General features: G+C 37.8%; 1 protein-coding gene across 2 annotated transcripts in view; it reads left to right on the top strand.

Annotated features, from left to right (window-relative positions):
* Positions 1-15,671, top strand: part of TARS1 (threonyl-tRNA synthetase 1) — a 35,535-nt gene extending 19,864 nt beyond the window's left edge. For both annotated transcript variants that reach the window (XM_020995313.2, XM_020995336.2), the window contains 11 exons: positions 1,029-1,175; positions 3,458-3,556; positions 4,032-4,198; positions 5,929-6,091; positions 6,197-6,334; positions 6,626-6,703; positions 9,243-9,343; positions 9,795-9,899; positions 11,371-11,443; positions 14,465-14,579; positions 15,252-15,671. In XM_020995313.2, coding sequence (XP_020850972.1) covers positions 1,029-1,175; positions 3,458-3,556; positions 4,032-4,198; positions 5,929-6,091; positions 6,197-6,334; positions 6,626-6,703; positions 9,243-9,343; positions 9,795-9,899; positions 11,371-11,443; positions 14,465-14,579; positions 15,252-15,400 — 1,335 coding nt within the window. In that variant the 3' untranslated portion in view covers positions 15,401-15,671. The remainder of the gene's footprint in view (positions 1-1,028; positions 1,176-3,457; positions 3,557-4,031; positions 4,199-5,928; positions 6,092-6,196; positions 6,335-6,625; positions 6,704-9,242; positions 9,344-9,794; positions 9,900-11,370; positions 11,444-14,464; positions 14,580-15,251) is intronic.
* The last annotated feature ends 3,406 nt before the right edge of the window (positions 15,672-19,077 follow it).

Genomic DNA, 19,077 nt, shown 5'->3' with positions numbered 1-19,077 from the left:
TTAGGACCCTTGTTTTGATTTTTCTTACTGTCTTTCCTCTTATGTTTAATTCATTTTTATTTGTATCTGTATGCTTATTATTGATTCTCTTTTGTGTTTTGTCCTTTTCTCTTATGACAGCTTTATTTCTACGTAATAGTCATTTAAAATTCTTTTGTAACATTTTCCTCTCATCCCAAATGATCTCAAAGAAATATTTAGGAATTCTCAGAATTCTTGAAACAAATTTTTTTTCTCAGTTTGTTTTAATGCAGATATTAAAGTAAGATTAACTGTTTCTCTTTCGTAACTTTAAATCTTATGGAAAGTTAACTGTTATTGTGTATTGTGTTTAGATAATAAAAGATAGCACCCTCTTATAGAGGAGCTATGTCACAGTATCAGATATATTAAATGTCGATATAATTTCATGCCTGCAAAAAAATTGATTTATTTACTACAGTGATGTGTAATCTGACTTAAATATGATTAATTTAATGCCGATCCAAATTCTCCTTTGAAAGAAATTAAGTCTGCTAGTAATACACTGTTATTTAAATACTATGTGGATTAAATGCTATAAGAAAATGAGATTTGAATTATATGATAGTTAACAAGTTTATTAATGCCAGGTGTTTTACCTCTAATTTAACTTAATGGTTGTATATGACTGTAAGCTTATAGTAGTAGTAGTCATCATGTAAGCGGATTTTTAAACAAAAGCTTCTTTCTTGTAGGTGGGTGAGAGCTGGGTACTAGGTACTGTGGGAGAAAAGCAGTGGTCACAGTGGAGCTGGATGAGTGTCCTACTTCTGCAGTTGAATGTTCTTAGCTGGTTTTGTTAGAACAAAGAGGATTAGAATCACTTGTTAGACAGGTGACAAGTAATAACCCTTTGATAGCTATTTCCTGGTCAGTGAAATGAATGGTAGTGGTTGTGAGAATTTATAATGGCTGTAGTGACTCTAAGGTATTGACAAATAGGAAGGCTATTTCAGTTCCACAAACATTTGTTAGGTGACTATTGTGTCATTAATGCTTGTTTGCAGAATTCATCTACCTATTGGGAAGGTAAAGCTGATATGGAAACTCTTCAAAGAGTTTATGGCATTTCATTCCCAGACCCTAAAATGTTAAAAGAGTGGGAGAAATTCCAAGAGGAAGCAAAAAATAGAGATCACAGAAAGATTGGCCGGGTAAGTTAAATGATCTCATATGATATTGATAATGAAATGCCTTAATGAGAGCTATTCCTAAAGTATTTCATTTTCACTTGGAATGATGTCAAATTTCTTATCTTCCTCACTGTCAACCCTAATCATGCATTGATGTTAATAATAAAATGTATGCTTTCTGAGAAATAGTACCATATCTGATATACACTCAAACACTAATTTTACATTTCAACTACTGATTCCTGTGACAGTCCCTTAAATCTACTCTTAAAGAATATTTGTACCACAAAGGAATGTTCAGAATAGAATGCTTTTTCTACCATATTTCTGATCAAAAAAATTTTTTTCTCTTTGATAAGATTCTAATAACTTCAGTTTCTAAGGAATGCCAGTCTAGTGAAGCTGTGCTAATGATCCAATTTCTTGTCAAAGAGAGAACTTTCAATGACTTCTCTTTGTTTTATTGCATATACGAGTAGTTGTCTTAGTGACTGAGTAATATACCCTAAACTGTTTCAGCAAAGGAGATTAAAATAGGACACCCAGGTCTGCTCTTCTTGGGCACCATGAGGATTCCTGGGTGAATCCTTGATTTTCTTAGAGCCCTCTAGATAGATGGCATCAGGCTTCCATCCTAACATGCTGTTGCAGCATTTCTCTTGAGCTGAGGCTCAGCATATGTCCATTGAAGCCCTCATTAGACATGTAGGACAAAAAGAGGTTGAGACAAGAAATGCTGGGGGCCCTTTCCTGAACTCAAGTTAGCTCACTGATAGGATTAAATGTGGTTACGTTTCTTAATAGTCAGATGAGCTAGAAAACAGTGGGCCTGTTCTTACCAGATCTAAGGTGGTATTACTATCGAAAGAAATGTTGGTAGACACTTAAAGTGAGAAACAGCCTGATATAGTGAATAGTATGCTAGTGATGGAGACAGGAAGGTCTGGAGCTAGCTGTATGACCATGTAGAAGTCATTGAACTTCTCTGAGCCTTAGGCAACTGTCTAGAATTTAAGTTATAGATGGAATGCATTTTGTCACAGTAAAAGACGCTCTTGCCCTCATGAAGTCACAAGTCTTTGATGCGTTATTCTGCAAATACTGTTTGTACTCTGAGTGGGGTACCCAAGTGATCAGTCAAGAAACTTGGCCTGTTGGATCACAGGGTGGGAGCCACATCACCTTGTGGATCCCACAAGGCAGAAATTCCTGCTACCTGCAGGCCAGCTCATGGCCATGACCTCCTACAGTGTGGCTCTGGGGTATTTAAAATAGAGAGTTATGAGTTCTGGAGGACTGAAGATAAAGAATGCTACCTTCCCTCTTTTATTGTGATTTATAGGTGGCTACCCCATCTCCTGACCAAGGACTGTATTGTTAGCTCTTCCTATACTTTGAGAGGGAATGAAAAATAATTCTGTCTCATGAAAAGGTTAGGAACCCTATTCTGGGCAGTAGAAGAGGAGAGAGAACAGAAGGGATCTTGTCTGCATTTTCTGATTGTTAAAAAACAGATGAAAAAGCAATGAGTATGCTTTGAGGGAATTCAATTACAGCCCAAGAAGTTAATGTAGGCTTTATTCAGCTAAAATTTTGGCATGCTTCTATGCTTAAGAAAGGTCATTAGTATGGAACAGGACAAAATTCTAAATATGTACCAGAATTTTGCTACTTAGCTGCTCACCTGGACTTCACCGTCGTCTCCAGAAACTCATCTTCCTGAAAGGTCATATCAGCTCTGAAACTCATACCTCCTCAGTACCTTCACTCCTTCTGATTGAAGAGAACGGAAGGTACATAGGAAGGGCTCAGGATAGATAGATCATCGTAGCCCACCTGGCTACAGGACTTCATCATACCCCAGGCCTTCCTCCACCACCACCACCATCACCACCACCACACCACCACCACCACCACCACCACCACCTGTCACCCCTCTGCTTTTTAGCTTATTGTATGTGTTGTCATCCTGCATTAGATTTTGAGCTCTTTGAGGGCAGAGAGTATCTTTTGCTTCTTTTTGTATCTCCAGCTAAGCACTGTGGTACTGTTTATTGATTGGCAGGATTTGGAGTCAGAAAGGTCTGCATTAAGATAACTGCCTCTGACCCTAGCTTTGTAACCATCCATTAGTCTGTCTTCTCATCTGTATTTGAGATAATGATATCTTAAAGATAAAAACTTATAAAATATAAATGAGATAATTTACTTAAAATACTTTGCAAATTTTAAAATATTACATAAACATTGATGAAGATGATGATTATATACTTTGGTCATTCTCCTTCTCTTCTCTTCCCTAGGATCAGGAACTCTATTTCTTCCATGAACTCAGTCCTGGAAGTTGCTTTTTCCTGCCAAAAGGAGCCCACATCTATAATACACTTGTTGAATTCATCAGGGTAAATCATTCTCTTCCATTGAGTTTTTTATTGCCAAACTGCCTTCTTAGGGTTTTTCAAATACACAGTATAAATTGACTTAATTGAAGGACTCTTAGGGAAAAAAGAATAATTTCTGTTTGGGGTGGGGAGGGAGATAAAATAACTTGAATGTGAGTTTATTCCTACATTCTATAGTTTTTAAGTCTTTTTCAATATTAATACATGTTGATAACCATAATATTGAAAGATACTGCATGTGCATATACAAGTAAAGTCACTAAAATTGATGTGTGACCTAGAGACATTTGTCTGGTCTATGTGTATTTGTTGGCATGCTCACTTAACCGTATCTCAGTGAGATCTTTTCTCAAAGTTCTCTTAGTTTGTTGTTACTTTGCTTAGTTTAGTTTGTTTTTAAAAATGCAATGTAATTGTTTTTCTAGCCCATTATTTTTAGGATCTTGGTCCTATTTTTGGTTGTTTGCTTTTTCAGAGTCTGTACAGGAAAAGGGGGTTCCAAGAGGTTGTCACCCCAAATATCTATAATAGCAAACTCTGGATGACCTCAGGACACTGGCAGCACTACAGTGAAAACATGTTCTCTTTTGAAGTTGAGAAGGAGATATTTGCTCTGAAGCCCATGAACTGCCCAGGACACTGGTATATAGCTTGCTTTGAGTTTCTAGTAAAATGCTATCAAATATACTATAATTAGCTGAATTTTTTTTCTCTTTCTGTAAATATTTTCTGTTTATGATTTACTACATGTTCTTCTGGGAAATTCGATTAAGTGTAATGTTATGATAATGTCTTTTTCTGACTTGGATGCAAGGATCTGGAGATAATCCACTTCCATGAGGAGGGTATGTGAAAACTCCCTAGATGTTAAGAAGACACTTGTGTGTGTGTGTGTGTGTGTGTGTGTGTGTGTGTGTGTGTGTATAGTCTTATTAAAGTGGTATTCCTTTTTATTTTCCTCCTGCCTGCTGTGGAGGGAGTACTGCTCGACATGGGGATGAGGAGAGCTATGGGTCCAAGAAATTGAAGTTCAGTCTTTTTCCAGGCTGTTCTTTTCTTAGTTCTACAAGCATGTATTAAGAGCCTGTTATGTACAAGGCATTGTGCTGGTACTAGGTATATGAAGACAAGAATTACCTTCCAGATAGCTCCCAAAACAGGAAATTAAGTTACAAAATCAGCTAAGGGAGCCTGAACTATATTTCAAAGAATCAGGTGGGGTTTGTGTCAACTCATTTTCCTAGGGTTCTTCAAGATAGATATTTTCAGGTCCTCCAAACTAAAGAAAGTAGTTTGTTTTTTTTAACATTCTTTTTTAAATTTTGAGTTCCAAATTCTTTTCCTCCCTTAGGTCCTCCTTAGCAGGCAGTATGATAATTTTTATGCATGTAACATCGTGCAGAGCATGCTAAAGAAATATTAAAGCTCTTGGGGACAGTAGGGAGGGATCATTCCAGTGACAAGTGCTGTCTGTGGGGCTGCCAAGCCATTATGTGTCTGAGACCGGATTTAAACTCAGGTCCTCCTGACTCCAGGGCCAGTGCTCTATCCACTGTGCCACCTAGCTGCCCCCCATTGAAACTTTAAAAGAAAAAATCAAGATAAAGTCTGAATGCATTTGTAATCAGTGATCCTACAGGGCTGGCTTCATAGCAGTATAGATGGGGATTGGGATGGGATCTCAGAGACCATTTAGACAGCATTCTCATTTTTTAGGTGAGGAAACTGAGGTCGATGATGGTGACAGAAGCTTGACTTAATCTTAGGTCCTCTCACTCCAGAGCCAGCAGGTTTTTAAGTGGGCTGTCTTGTCTTTCCAGATTTCTGCAGAGAGATTACTCACTGTTGTCTAGAGCTGATGTTTCATAATGTGTTCTCTGTAGTTTTATTTATACAAGGCTTGTAAATTGCTTCCTAATAATAGTCTATTTATGAATAAGCTCAGTAACTCAAAGTTTGAGAGATGTTGCTTTTCCTGAAATAGGAAGATTCTCTTTAATTTTCTATAATAATCTGTATGTTGCACTGTAATCAGTGGTTTCTCAAAGTTGGTCTGGGGACTGCTGGAAGACCTCAAGACCCCATTGGGTTGGGGGGTGGGGGGGACCCATGAAGTCAAGCCTTTTCATAATAATCCTAAGATATTTTTTTCTGATGTGGTAACTATGGATAGATAAAATCTTATAAAGGAAAGCTGTCGGGGAGGGATGGTGAGGAGGGTGTTCCTCAATTTTTAGGTGTTAAAGGGGTCCTAAAACCAGAAAGTTTGAGAACCGCTGTTGTAATGTAACATTTTGCCAGTGTCATTGAAGTAGTTGGTTGTTTGCAGATTTGATTATCAATGGATTTTAATACCTTTCCTTTATTTCTAGTCTTTTATTTGATCACCGGCCCAGATCCTGGAGGGAGTTACCCCTGCGAATAGCTGACTTTGGGGTACTTCATCGAAATGAGCTGTCAGGAGCTCTCACAGGGCTCACGAGAGTACGGCGATTCCAGCAGGATGATGCTCACATATTCTGTACCATGGAGCAGGTACTAACTAGGCCCTATGAAATCAAATTTAAAATGCCAGAACTTAAATAAAAACAAGTAATCAATGCATTTTTTAACCTTTTTCTTCCCCTAAACAAAACAAAGATTGAAGAGGAGATAAAGAATTGTTTGGACTTCTTGCGGACAGTGTATAATGTGTTTGGATTTTCCTTTAAATTAAACCTTTCAACTCGCCCAGAAAAGTTCCTTGGAGATATTGAAGTATGGAATCAAGCTGAAAAGGTATTTTCATTTTATTGAAAAGTTATTAGGATTGTGTTGAATCTGAGCAGTATTTAAGAAATCCCAAGCCTTTGGTGAGGATGTTGATGTTGTCATTGGTGATAATTCACACAGTGCAGAGAATTAAGACATTTCTGTCTGATTAATTGATTTTTTTTAAGAAAAAATTATTTTTTAAATGATCGAGTTATATTTACTGGGACTTGTAGTGATGAACAGATGGGAAATAGTTTCTTTAGTTTGAAACTAGAATTAAGGCAATTATATACATATCTGTTTTGTTATCTTTAGCAACTTGAGAGCAGCCTTAATGAATTTGGTGAAAAATGGGAGTTAAACCCCGGGGATGGAGCATTCTATGGACCAAAGGTTAGTACCCAAATATGTTGATGTTTGTAGATATAGGGTAGGAATAACTAACTCCCAGAAAATCTTGGGTTTTCTCTGATGAAATAACATTGATGATTTTATTCAATGAAAGCTGCTTTTTTCCCCTTCCATTCCCCATAACACAAGATTAGCAAGAGGGAGCATAATCTTCATTCTGCTGTCACTTTTGAAGTATTTTTCTTTTCTACCACTAAAACTTTTTGTTTCAGTTCTTCATGTTGGAATATTTCTAAAATATATTACATACAGAGAAACAACAAATAGTATGTCATCAGGAAGATATATGAGAGTAGAATGATGTGGGCTTTTCACATAAGAGTGAAGGACAACCAATGGATAGTGTCTCTTCTGCCTCTGGGACCAAATTTAAATTCCTGTTTAGCTTTTAAAGTTCTTCACAACCTGGTCTCACCCTGCTTCCAACTTCATTGGACATTACTTTTCCTCTGCCACAGTCTTGTGTTCTTAATAACTATTTCTTTATATTCACATTTTCTCATTTTTTGACAAATTTTTGTTTTCCTTCCTCTTAACCATCCCAACTGGTCGCATATAAACAAATAATTACCCTGTGTCCTTTACATTGTGATTTAAGCCCTTTCACAGCTCATTTTCTCCTTTTTGTAACAAAATTGCTTTTAGCTTATCTGAAAACTGTTTGTTTTACATACATATTTTAGCAGTTTTTATTAAACCAAAATTCTTTTCCCTCCTCCTCTTGGGTATCAGCATGTTCATCTATTAAAGAGTCAGTGTTATCCATCCTTTGTCGGTTGATTTGATATGTTTCTTATGTAAAGTAATTTTTATGACTATATTAAAGAGCAGTACCTTGCATAGTATATTTGGGGAGGGAGGGTACTAGTAATTGGGATCAGGAAAGGAAAAGCATGTAGAGGGTGATGCTTGAGCTGTTGTCTTGAAGGAAGAAAGGCATTGTATGAGGTTGAGGTGAGGAGAATATGCCAGTGCCCGAGCATGAGGGGTGGGGGGATAGCAAAGGTGTGGAGATGGGAATGTCACTTGTGAGGCATGTGGGTAAGGCTAATTGGGCTACATTAAAAGATACCAGAGAAGAGTAATGTCTAGTGAGAATGGAAAGATAGGTTGGGGTCAGGGTGTGAAGGGTTTTGAAAGCTAAACACTAAATCCAATGGTCTTTTCTCAGTCTTCTTCAGATTTTGTAACATTTGACAGTTGACCTCACCCACTCTGCCCTCCCTTCTGATACTTGGTTCTTCTGAATCTTCTAATTCTGGCTCCTGTGTCTTCCTTTCCTGCTTCCTCTTACTTCTCTAATCCCACAAATGTAAGCATTTTAGAAATCCTGGCCTTGGCCTTCTTTCTTTCTTTCTCCCCTCCAGATCTCCACTCTCATTTACCCACATGGCTTCAAGTATCTCTACCTGATGTTCGGCTTTCAAGTCCATGTCTATAGGCCTCATCTTTTCCATATTTGCATTTTAACTGCCTAATAAATATCTCTTCCTAGCTGTTCCTCTATCTACACCTTGAATTTTAACATATCCAAAACAGACTTCTCATTTTTTCCTCCCCAAACTTGTTCTTCATAATTCAGTTAGGCTAATGGACCTCATCGGTCTCTTACCCCACTGCTCTCATTTTACAGATGAGAGAACAGGGCAGAGAGATTAAATGACATGGCTCTTGATTTCTGTTTCTTGTACACAGCAGGCCTTTCTTTAATATTCATCCAGTGAATGATCTTCTTAGTCACCTGTTCTCAAAATTTCATTCTTTCTTATTCCTCCTCCTTTATGTCTCCTGACTAAACAGCTGACAAATCTTGTTGATTCACATTTTCCCCTGTGTCCCTGTTTCCATTCTTCCATTCTGCCAGCACTCAACACTGGGCATTTTCAAAACAGGCTGCGCTCTACAACTGACCTTCACCTCTCATTCCTGACTTACCTGATTTCCTTTATGTCCAATCTTAGTGCCTTCTTTCTGAAGTCATCTTCTGTTTGTATGTAGTTGATTACACAGTCTCTCCCACTTAGTCTTTGTGTTCCTGGAGAGATGGAGGTATTGTTTGCCTGTCTTTGTATCCCCACTGCTCAACACAGTACCTGGCATGTAGTAGGCACTTAATAAATGCAAGTTGACTGACCATTTATTTGGTCCCTGTCCCCCACTGGGACACCACCCTGACCAGACAATTCTGCACATTACTCCTAGAGACTAATCTTCCCAATGCCAATCACATCCTCTCCCCCCCCCCCCGTCTCTGTCTCTATCTTGCTATCTCTCTCTGTCTCTGTCTCTCTCTCTGTCTCTCTGTCTCAGATAGAATCTGAACTCCTTAACCTATGGGCCAGGCCAGGGGGTGGGAACAGGCAAATTCAGTGCCCTTTGTATGGCTTTATCTTTTCCTATGTCGTGTAGTATACATTTAATCGTTACTCTATTTTGATTAAAGAAGAGATTGGCAACAAATTCCTTTTACCATTCTTTACTACTATAGAAATTATTTCGCAGTGAATTTGATCTTTCTTAGATTGACATTCAGATTAAAGATGCTATTGGTCGATACCACCAGTGTGCAACAATTCAACTAGATTTTCAGCTGCCAGTGAGATTTAATCTTACATATGTAAGGTAAGCGTACATCTGTATCCTTTCCCAGGTGAGTCTTTTATTAAAAAAGAATATTTAAAAGCTCTTCAAGTAAAGCACTCCTGATGTTTTCTCGTACCATAGAGGTAACATCTGTCTTTTGAAGGCTATGTAAATAGAAATTAATTCTGGTGGGGCCAGTCAAGCTAGGAAGACTTTGAGTACAGGCCCCATTCTGGACTTTCTCTTGTCCTGTGACTTGCCTGGTTAATAAATTTGGATATTTACACAATTGGTTTGGCCAAGAAGTGTGAAGCTTTTTAGCCATAGCATCTCTAAGCAGCTGTCTGTAAAATTACATAAGGGTTGTGATCTGCACCAGTAGAGGGAGAACCCACATCAAGGAAATTACAGATCATTAGAATACTGAAATATATTTAAGAGTTGATACTTACCATAGAATAAGCAAAAATATGTTGTTTTTTCTTTATAGTCATGATGGTGATGATAAAAAAAGGCCAGTAATTATTCATAGAGCTGTTTTAGGATCTGTGGAAAGAATGATTGCTATCCTAACTGAGAACTATGGAGGCAAATGGTAAGGCAGAAGCATGTTCATTTAAAAATGTAGTACCTGCATAAATTGTCAGACTTGGTTGATGTGTTGATTGGTTTTGCTGCACTTTTTTTTCTCCTTTTTTGTTCTTTGTTACAAGGGGGAGCCCTCTGGGGCAGGGGTGGTGAAGGGATATATTGGGAAACGGAGGTGGGATCTAAATAAAGGATAGCAATAAAAATTAAGAATGTAAGCTCTCTGAGGGCAATGTTTTATTTTTGTCTTTCTGTCCCTGGCATTTGATGAATGGGGAGGATTGCATGGAGGGAAATGATAGTATCTGGATAGGGGTTGCCAGCTGGACCTGTGATTTCACTTGGTATGGGGAACTTCCCAGGGAAGAAACCGGTTCTGCTAATGTAGGTTGGCACCTTCTTAGTAACTTAGAGAGTTGCCTAGTGCATCCAGAGGTTACTTGACTTCCCCAGAGCCACATGGCCAGAATGTGTTGGAGACAGTACTTGAAACAAGGTCTTACTGATTCCAAGGCCTGCTCCCTCTCCACTATGCCATCCTTCTTATATTCGAATATATAAGGTAACCCAAGGAATATTTTTGTCTTTTGTGTTTGTCTGTAGGTTGATAAAAGAGTATAATTTTATTTTTTTTTGTTTAATTTTTGTTTTTAATTTTTTTTTTTCTATATGCTTTTGAGTTGAAAATTTTTCTCCCTTTTCCTCACCCCCACCCTCCCCAAGACGGCACACAATCTGACATAGGCTTTACATTTACATACCCATTAAACATATTTTCACATTAGTGAAGTTGTAAATAAAAATTAAAACCAATAGGAGGAACCATCAGAAAGATGAAACAAAACTCAACAGAAGGTGATAGGATTTGACTTCCATAGTTCTTTCTTTGGATGTGAACAGCATTTTCCATTTTCCATCCCGAGGCTTCTGGAGATGTCTTAGATCCCTGTAATGCTGAGAAGGGTTCAGTTTAACACTAAATGAGATATTTTTTAATTTTTTTTTTAAATTTACGCTAGGCAACAGGGTTAAGTGACTTGCCCAGGGTCACACAGCTAGTAAGTGTTATGTGTCTGAGGCCAGATTTGAACTCAGGTCCTCCTGAATCCAGGGCCGGTGCTCTATCCAATGAGCCACCTAGCTGCCCTGAGAATAATTTTAATTGAGCTTTTTATGATTCATGGCCTTTTCATGATTCATGATTTTAAAAAATATGTATTATTTTGTTTCAGTTAAAATGTCAGTGAATGATAGTTTATTCCTAATCAGAAGTTTTGAAACTTTGCCATCATTATGAATAGAATTCTATTCAGGTATTAATTGAGCATTGCAAAAGAAGAGCTGTGGAAAGCTCAGCAGCCTTTAAAATTCCCATTCTGTATTTCAGGGAAAAAAATAATATTGAGAACAGATCTAAGGAGAATTTTACCATTGTTGCTGATAAACAATATGCTTAACATTTTCATTTTCTCCCACAGGCCTTTCTGGCTGTCTCCTCGGCAGGTAATGGTGGTACCAGTGGGACCAACATGTGATGAATATGCCCAAAAGGTGATCCATAAAGTTTAGGAGCATAAGCTTTCCTACTGACATGCTTCTTTGTAGGCTTTTGCGAACTATTTGTGTATTTTCTCTTAGGTTGCCTATATCAAAGATAAATGTGATTCTCACAGTCATGGATATGCTTTGGCAAATTATATTCACTTTTTAACTTTGGGGAAGATAATTGCTGTGTGATCAGAAGAAAGTGGTGGTGGTGGTGTTAACATACTTAAACACAGATTTCAGGGTTAAAAATCTTATTTTCCGTACAGATAGATGTCTTTGAGCCTTTTGAAAACCTAGTAAGTAAAGCATGTTTGGCTAACGGTCCATAGCAAGCAAAGCACTTTACAAATTCATGTGTCATCCAGCTGTTGTCCTCCAGTTGCAAATGGCAAGTGTTAGTTTGGTTGGCTGATGCTTTGTCAGTTGAGGTGGTTTCATCTGAAATTTTTGACTTATCCCAGCACCCTGATGAAGTGTGAGGATTTTAAAATTCATTTTTATTAGGAAATAACAATTATTGGTCTGTTTAAAACTGTACCTGTTATGAATTTGGTTGTTTAATATTGGGGAAGATAACTAAATTTTATCAAATATTCTTTCATGGTCGTGTATAATTGTCATCTACAGGCAGGCTATAGTTTATGAATGGGTATATAGGCATTTGGAACTTGAGCTGTATTTTCTGATAGAAATAAGGTTTTGTCAACAATCTGTAAAAGCCAACTTAACTAATGATATGCTTGAAATCAAACCAGTATCACTTTGTGGAGCTTTATAGTCTCCAAAGTGCCATTATATGTTATTGATAATAAATATCTGAGCTTGGTAGGACAGTTACTACTATCCTCATTTTATAGATGAGAATACAGAAATACAGAGGAGGTGGTCACTTGCCCTAACGTGGCTTCTCCCATATTAGTTTGAGAAAAGCACTTTGTAAATCTTAGTGTGGCATCTAAAATGCAGACTTCTATCATCTCTACTCTTACTTCAGCAACCTGTGATTTTAGTGGTATGAATACTCCCCACACTGAGGCGAAGCTCAGGTCCTCTAGAACCCAGTAAAAAGGTCTTCGTTGGTGGTTGTTTGTCTTGCACTGTTTGTTCATGGATGTCTAGACTCGTTTAGCTGATCTGGAGGCCATATTCCTTTCCATTATTATCTTCCCTGTTGGTTGATATGTTTATATTTAAAGTCTTTAATTAAAGATCTTTCTTCCTTCTGAGGTCTTTGGTAATTTTGGTCTTTTCCTTAATACTCCTCTTATTCTCTCCTCTGATACTTCCTTTTTGATTGTGTCTTCCCGGCGGTGGGGTGGGGGGTGGGGGTCTCAAAGTCATCTCAGCCTGATCCCATGCTAGGCAATTCAGATTTCACCAGCCTCACTCTCTGCCTTAAGTGATTTCGGAGGGGGGGGAGGGGACGACACGGACAGAAGTGGCCTGTGTTGGATGCTGGGCCCTTAGTTTCAGGTCAGTGCTGATGGTGTGCCTCTGTTCTCTTAAGGAGGACTGTTAAAGCACGGAATGCTCCAATCCCAGCTAGAGCAAATTTTTGCCTTTTGGTTTCCAAAGTTGCTGTGAAGGGTGGAAGGCGTAGTAAGTTCTGTTGTGCAAGCTCCTGGGTGGGTTTGTGCAGCCGTCAGAACATGGCAGGGGGCAGGGTACAGGCTACTGAGTGAGTGTGTTGGGGGTTCAGAATTTGCCTTCTTAGATGTTAGTTCATCAGGTTTTTACTTCCATACTGTTCTTAGTGTCTTAGACCATGAAGACAACTGAACTACTTTATCTCATGTGCATGATTTCCATTTTGAAGAGATTTAAGAGGCCATGAGAATCAGAGAAAATGCCCAATCCTCCAGCTTGTTGGTCACGTGACCTGCATTTCCTGAAGCACAACTCAGTTGGAGTTTTTCATTTCTATATATGGAAGACATTGTGAAATGGCTGTATTTAAAGTGCTTCCTTCAAAGTAACAGTAGTGTTTGCTTGTTGTATAGGTAAAAACATTTGTACTAGCCAAGTATACTGATTTATTGGACAAAATCTTTTAAGAGAAACCTGGTTGATCTGTTGGGAGATGAAGGTAAACTAGTATGTGTTTGAACTGATGTGCCTATGGCAAGGACATGGGGTAGCATTGAAAGAGGCTACTCCAAAGAGTGTTCCAGAATGATGATTTCTATTCTTCAACACATTATTGTTTGCAAGCTTAAAAATTTCTTCAAAATTGTATTTGAAATTCATTTCACTAAATTTACTGTTGCCTATAGCAACAGCAGCTGTGTTCATTTAATGCTCATCTTGTTTTCAAAGGAAAAATTGTGTTTGTAATGAAAAGAACTGTTTGTAAATATTTCTTTAAACATAGTAATTAGAATGTTCTTCAGGTTTGTTTAAATTACTCTCAGTAATCTATTTAATTAGATCACTGTGTATATATGAGTATCAGGGAAATAATTGGATTGAGAGGCAGCTTTGCCTTGTAATTTTTGCTGCTGGGCAAATTTTGTTAATCAATTAGATGAAGTTCCTTCACCAGGTTTAAAATAGAATTGCTGTTTATAAAAAATAAGTAAACAAAAAACATGCTCCCATAAAGAGTCAGCTATGAACAGTTAGTTAATGCTGACTACTTTGGTTATTGTGAAACTTCATAATGTATTCAATAGAGAAAGCAGCCCTACAGAAAGGGTTAGAGCCACTTCATAGATGCCAGTTGGAGGCTAGTACTAGCCTAGTTAAAATTAGTGATACCACTGCATGTGTATTCCAAAAAATTTGCACGTTGTATCTCATAAAGATAAAGTGATCAATTAATACAGCAGCTGCTTTAATTTATAGAGCAAAATATCTTGAGTTATTATTTATGTAATCTTTAGCATTGTTTTAACACAATATTTAAGTGTCTTTCAGACTCTGTTAGTGTTATATTCCATTTCAAGTTAAGAGGCTAATAGATTTTAAAGTCATTAATCAAAATACAGTTTGAATTAGTCTGAAAATGTATCCTGTCTTGCCTAGGTACAACAACAGTTCCATGATGCTAAATTAATGACTGACGTTGATTTGGATCCAGGCTGTACATTGAACAAGAAGATCAGAAATGCACAGCTAGCACAGTATAACTTCATTCTAGGTAAACATGAAAAATAATATTAAAGACTGTCTCTAGTCCCTTAAAGAACTGGGTTGGGCTGAGGCTGGATAGGCTAATAGAAAACCCTGTATATTTTAAATCAGCTGGTTTGGGGAGCCATAAAGCTTTGCTACAGGTCTCTGTGATTCACATCACATGAACTATTTTGCTGTATAGAAAAATGATATCTAGAAGTTTGTTTGAATTTTTATGTCCTTTCATCCCTTACAGTTAACACAGGATAATTCTATTAGATTGTCTGCAGTGCTTGATAGGGCAAAACTTGGTGAGCAGTAGTAGTTTCAATTAGATACAGCTGTTCACATTTAGAAGGTACTTTAAGATTTATAAAATGCTTTTTTCACAGTAACTAGCTAAGTTAAGTAATGCATTTATTATTACCCTTTTTTATGTATGAGAGAACTGTGTTACAAGAGGAAATGACTTGTCCAGGGTCCCATATTTAGTGATAGAGCCAGTAAACTGTACAAAGATGGAATGAAAGAATTCATACAATGGCGATCTCTGTTATCCTCAGTTAATCATTAAGGTATAAATTATGTAATTAGATAGTCACTAATGTCCCCTAAGGAAGTTATAAGACTCTGATTCTAAATATCTTCGTACATTTGTTCTTGGTCTGGTCTAATGAAGATGCTTTGTATCTCTTAGTTGTTGGTGAAAAAGAGAAAACCAGTGGGACCGTGAATATCCGTACAAGAGATAACAAGGTTCATGGAGAACGCACGGTCTCTGAAACAATCGAGAGGTTGCAGCAGCTGAAGGCATCTCAAAGCAAGCATGCTGAAGAAGAATTTTAACAAAGACTTCCTCTCTTCCCTACCCCAGGCCCCTTGATTGGTTCAGTGTAAAAAGAACAGCAGGTTTTTTTGTTTTTCTAAATAACATTAAATTTGTACAGGTGTATGACCTCAGTGTTTACTGTAGAAGGAATATCTTTGCACTGCCTGCTCAGGATTTTAGATGACTTTTTAGAGTGAGCCTCCTTTAACCTCTGTTTTTGCCATTTTTAGACACTGAATAATTATACTTGAAACATTTGATTAATAAAGCAGACAGACTGAAAACTGATTAGATTCCCTTAGTATCTGATCCCTGAGAATAAAATGAGGAATGTTTGAAAGTGATATGGGAAAATATTATGTAAAATGTGATTAATAAATTTATTTTTTCCATTTAAATTAATATTTAAGAATTATGTAGGGTAAGATTAGTGGTAGAAGATTAGAGAAATAATGAAAAGAGGTTGGTATGTATCACACCAAATGCAGAGTTCTTTAACAACAGCAAAAAAAATCAGGAAAATAGATGTATAAATGATTTCATTCAATATTGAAATGTATTGTTTCAAAATAAGTTTGTTACTGTAGTGAAGCAGAGGAGCATAAAAGAATAATAAATTCTCATTTTAATAAAAAACTGATTCTAAGAATTTATTAAGATTTTATAATGGACATTTAAACTTTTAAACATCCTCAGCCTTAGTCTCAGGAGGTGCTTTGATTTGCACGTGTGTACGCCACACGCAAGCAGCACAAAGAGACGTCGGTTTTAACCTGGTATTTTGTTTTCAGGTTCCTTTTTTATTTTGATATGTTTTTCCCAACAGTTCATTAAGTATTGCTTTAAATTTGTACCTTGAATCGTTTTAAGTGAATTAGTCTAAAATACAAAGTACCTAGTTTCGAAAGGTTTTTCAGTTTTCATACATACTGGGGTCAGGTCCTGCTTCTGATATATGCTAGCTATATTACTAAACCCGGAGCCTGTATTAAGGGAGTTTTTGTCAGAATCTCTGAATTCCTGTTTGGGAGTTTTTGAAAGATTCTTCAGACTTCTCCAAAGCTATAATAAAGATCTTTTTTAAATGGAATATGAATATGAAAGAAAACAAGGAATGGGGAACCCTTGCAGTCATTGAGCATCTATTATACAAAAGGCCCTCTCAATTCTAGCTGAGGTACCCTTACAAAACAATATGAATTAAAGAAGAATACTACCGGGTTGAAGGGATACAGAATAAAGGCATGATGAGAAGAATAAGCCTCTCACGGAGGTGGATTGACAGGAGGGAAGGAGACCGTTACAAGTGAGAGACCAAACAGTAAATGATCAACAGACACCAAGCAGAGGGGTTTGTCAGTAATAGAGGAGCCCAGAATGAGCTAAAGGCTGGAGGTGCAGTGAAACCTCCTGGGTGCTTGAATGCCTGGCTGAAAAATTTCACCCAGTTTGACACAATGGGCAGTAGATTGCTAATCTGTACCTATACATTGCTGTATTTTAATCTTTTCGCAAAATCTTTTAATCGGGGCAGCTAGGTGGTGCAGTGGATAGAACACTGGCCCTGGAGTCAGGAGGGCCTGAGTTCAAATCCGGCCTTAGACACCTGACACTAGTTGTGTGACCCTGGGCAAGTCACTTAACCCCATTGTTTAGCCCGTCCCTCCAAAAAAATCTTTTTATCATATGCAGGAATTTTCATTGACACTATCATTCAAAGCCCTCCATAATCTGACCCCACCTTAAATTTCCCTTCTAATCTTCCACTACTCTATATAAACCTTCTGCTTCAGCAGACTGATCCTATTAGCTGTGCCCAAGACAAAGCTTATGTTTAACTCGTGTGTCACATATTTGTTGGGTGCCATCTGTGTATGTTGCTGCTCCTCCCCAGTTATATTAAACCCTGTGTCTATTACATAGAACCCAGAATTGGGTTATTTAAAGGAAAAGAAAACCAAGCATAACCAGCTTGCATTGTACTTTTCTGTCTCTCCAGGCTGCTCCAAAATAAATTCTCTTTCTCTGTCCTTTGACCATACTTTTAAGTTTTGTAAATCGACTTGTAGGAATGCCTAGAACTTACACTTAACAAGTCTTTGGAGGACAAATCTGGGAAAGATTAGTAATGGAACAGATATCTGAATCAAGCTTGATAGTACCAAGTTGGAAGGGACCTCAGATGTCCTATAGTCTAGTCCTCTCCTTTTCTAGAAGGGAAGACTGAGGCCCAGGATTGACCAAGGTTGTAAACATTAAGACTGGACTTGTTCCACTGTAGCATGCTGCCTCCATTACTTCAATTGTTAAAAAGAACTAGTCATGAGGATGAATTTTTGCAGGAATTAATGTCAAATCCTAGAATTGGGTTATAAATAGAAACATTGCACAATTATGGCAAGTACAAGACCTGGCTTGAGAGCAGTTCATGTAGTAAAGACTCAGGGTTTTAAATTAATCACTAACCTAAAATGAGGAAAGAAACAAACCTTAAGCAACTACTAAATGCAAGGCACAGTGCTAAGTATTTTACAAATATCTGTTTGATCTTCACAATAACCCTGGGAGGTAGGTGCTATTATTATCCCCATTTTATAGTTGAGAAAGCTGAGGCAGATGGTACAGCTGCTAAAATTGGTAGTTCAGTTTTAGGCTACTGTCCAACTTTTGTTGTTCAGTCACTTTTTAGTGGTGTCTTCATGACCTCTTTTTGTATTTTCTTGGCAAAGATACTGGAGTGGTTTGCCATTTCCTTCTCCAGCTCATCTTATGGAAGAGGAGACTGAGGCAAACAGGCTAAAGTGACTTGCCCAGAGTCACGCAGCCAGTAGTGTCTGAGGTTAGACTTGAACTCGAAGACAAATCTTCCTGACTTCAGGCCTGACACTCTCCACTGTGCCACCTAGCTGCCTTACTGTCCAACTTTAGGGACACAATAATACCCCTACACTCTGCACTGGTCATAATAAGGACGTTATTTTCAGTCCTGAGTGCCATGTATTAAAGGAAGCAAACTAGAGTGTGCCCCTAGGACAATTACCAACAAGGCCAGTTAGGGAAAATATATGAGGTCCAGTTGAGGGAACTGGTAACTGAGGAGCAATGTTTTCAAAAATCTGAATTGCTCTCAATACAGAAAGGAAGAGAGTCCCATGCCACTGGTCTGTGTTATTCCAGAAACTTTTTCTAAAGTCTAAACTTCAAGGCTCGGCTTAGGTACCAGTCCCCAGGGCTTTACACATACTTAAGTACTCCACAAAATGTGTATTGAATTGAATTGTAGAATTGAACTAGGACCAATGAGTAGGGGTCAGAAGGGAGCTAGACTTCCCCTCAAGGAGAAAGACTGAAACACTTATGAAGGTCATGTCCTTCCAAACCAAAATTTTAAAAGATCTATCGGGTGTTATAAGAGGGGATTCATCTCTGAAATGGAAGGGTGGATTAGTTTGCCTCTAAAGTTCATTCTAAGTGTGTACAATACTGTCCTCTAGTGTTACCTTTTCATGTAGACATACACAGTCTTCCCTAATAGACCAACTCTTCCAGGGCAGGGACAGTTTACTTTGCACCATCACCATCCCCCTAGCTTGCACATGATAGCTTGCTTGCACAATAGATGATTGCTGTTTTATTAGATGGGTTTTCTTTCTGAATTCTTCCACAGGAATAGAAATCATATAGGTGGAATTTG

The sequence above is a fragment of the Phascolarctos cinereus genome, unplaced genomic scaffold (genome assembly GCF_003287225.1).
Source record: "Phascolarctos cinereus isolate Bilbo 61053 unplaced genomic scaffold, phaCin_HiC Scaffold_4;HRSCAF=312, whole genome shotgun sequence".
Classification (NCBI taxonomy): domain Eukaryota; kingdom Metazoa; phylum Chordata; class Mammalia; order Diprotodontia; family Phascolarctidae; genus Phascolarctos; species Phascolarctos cinereus.
This window is presented reverse-complemented; position numbering and strand designations above follow the sequence as displayed.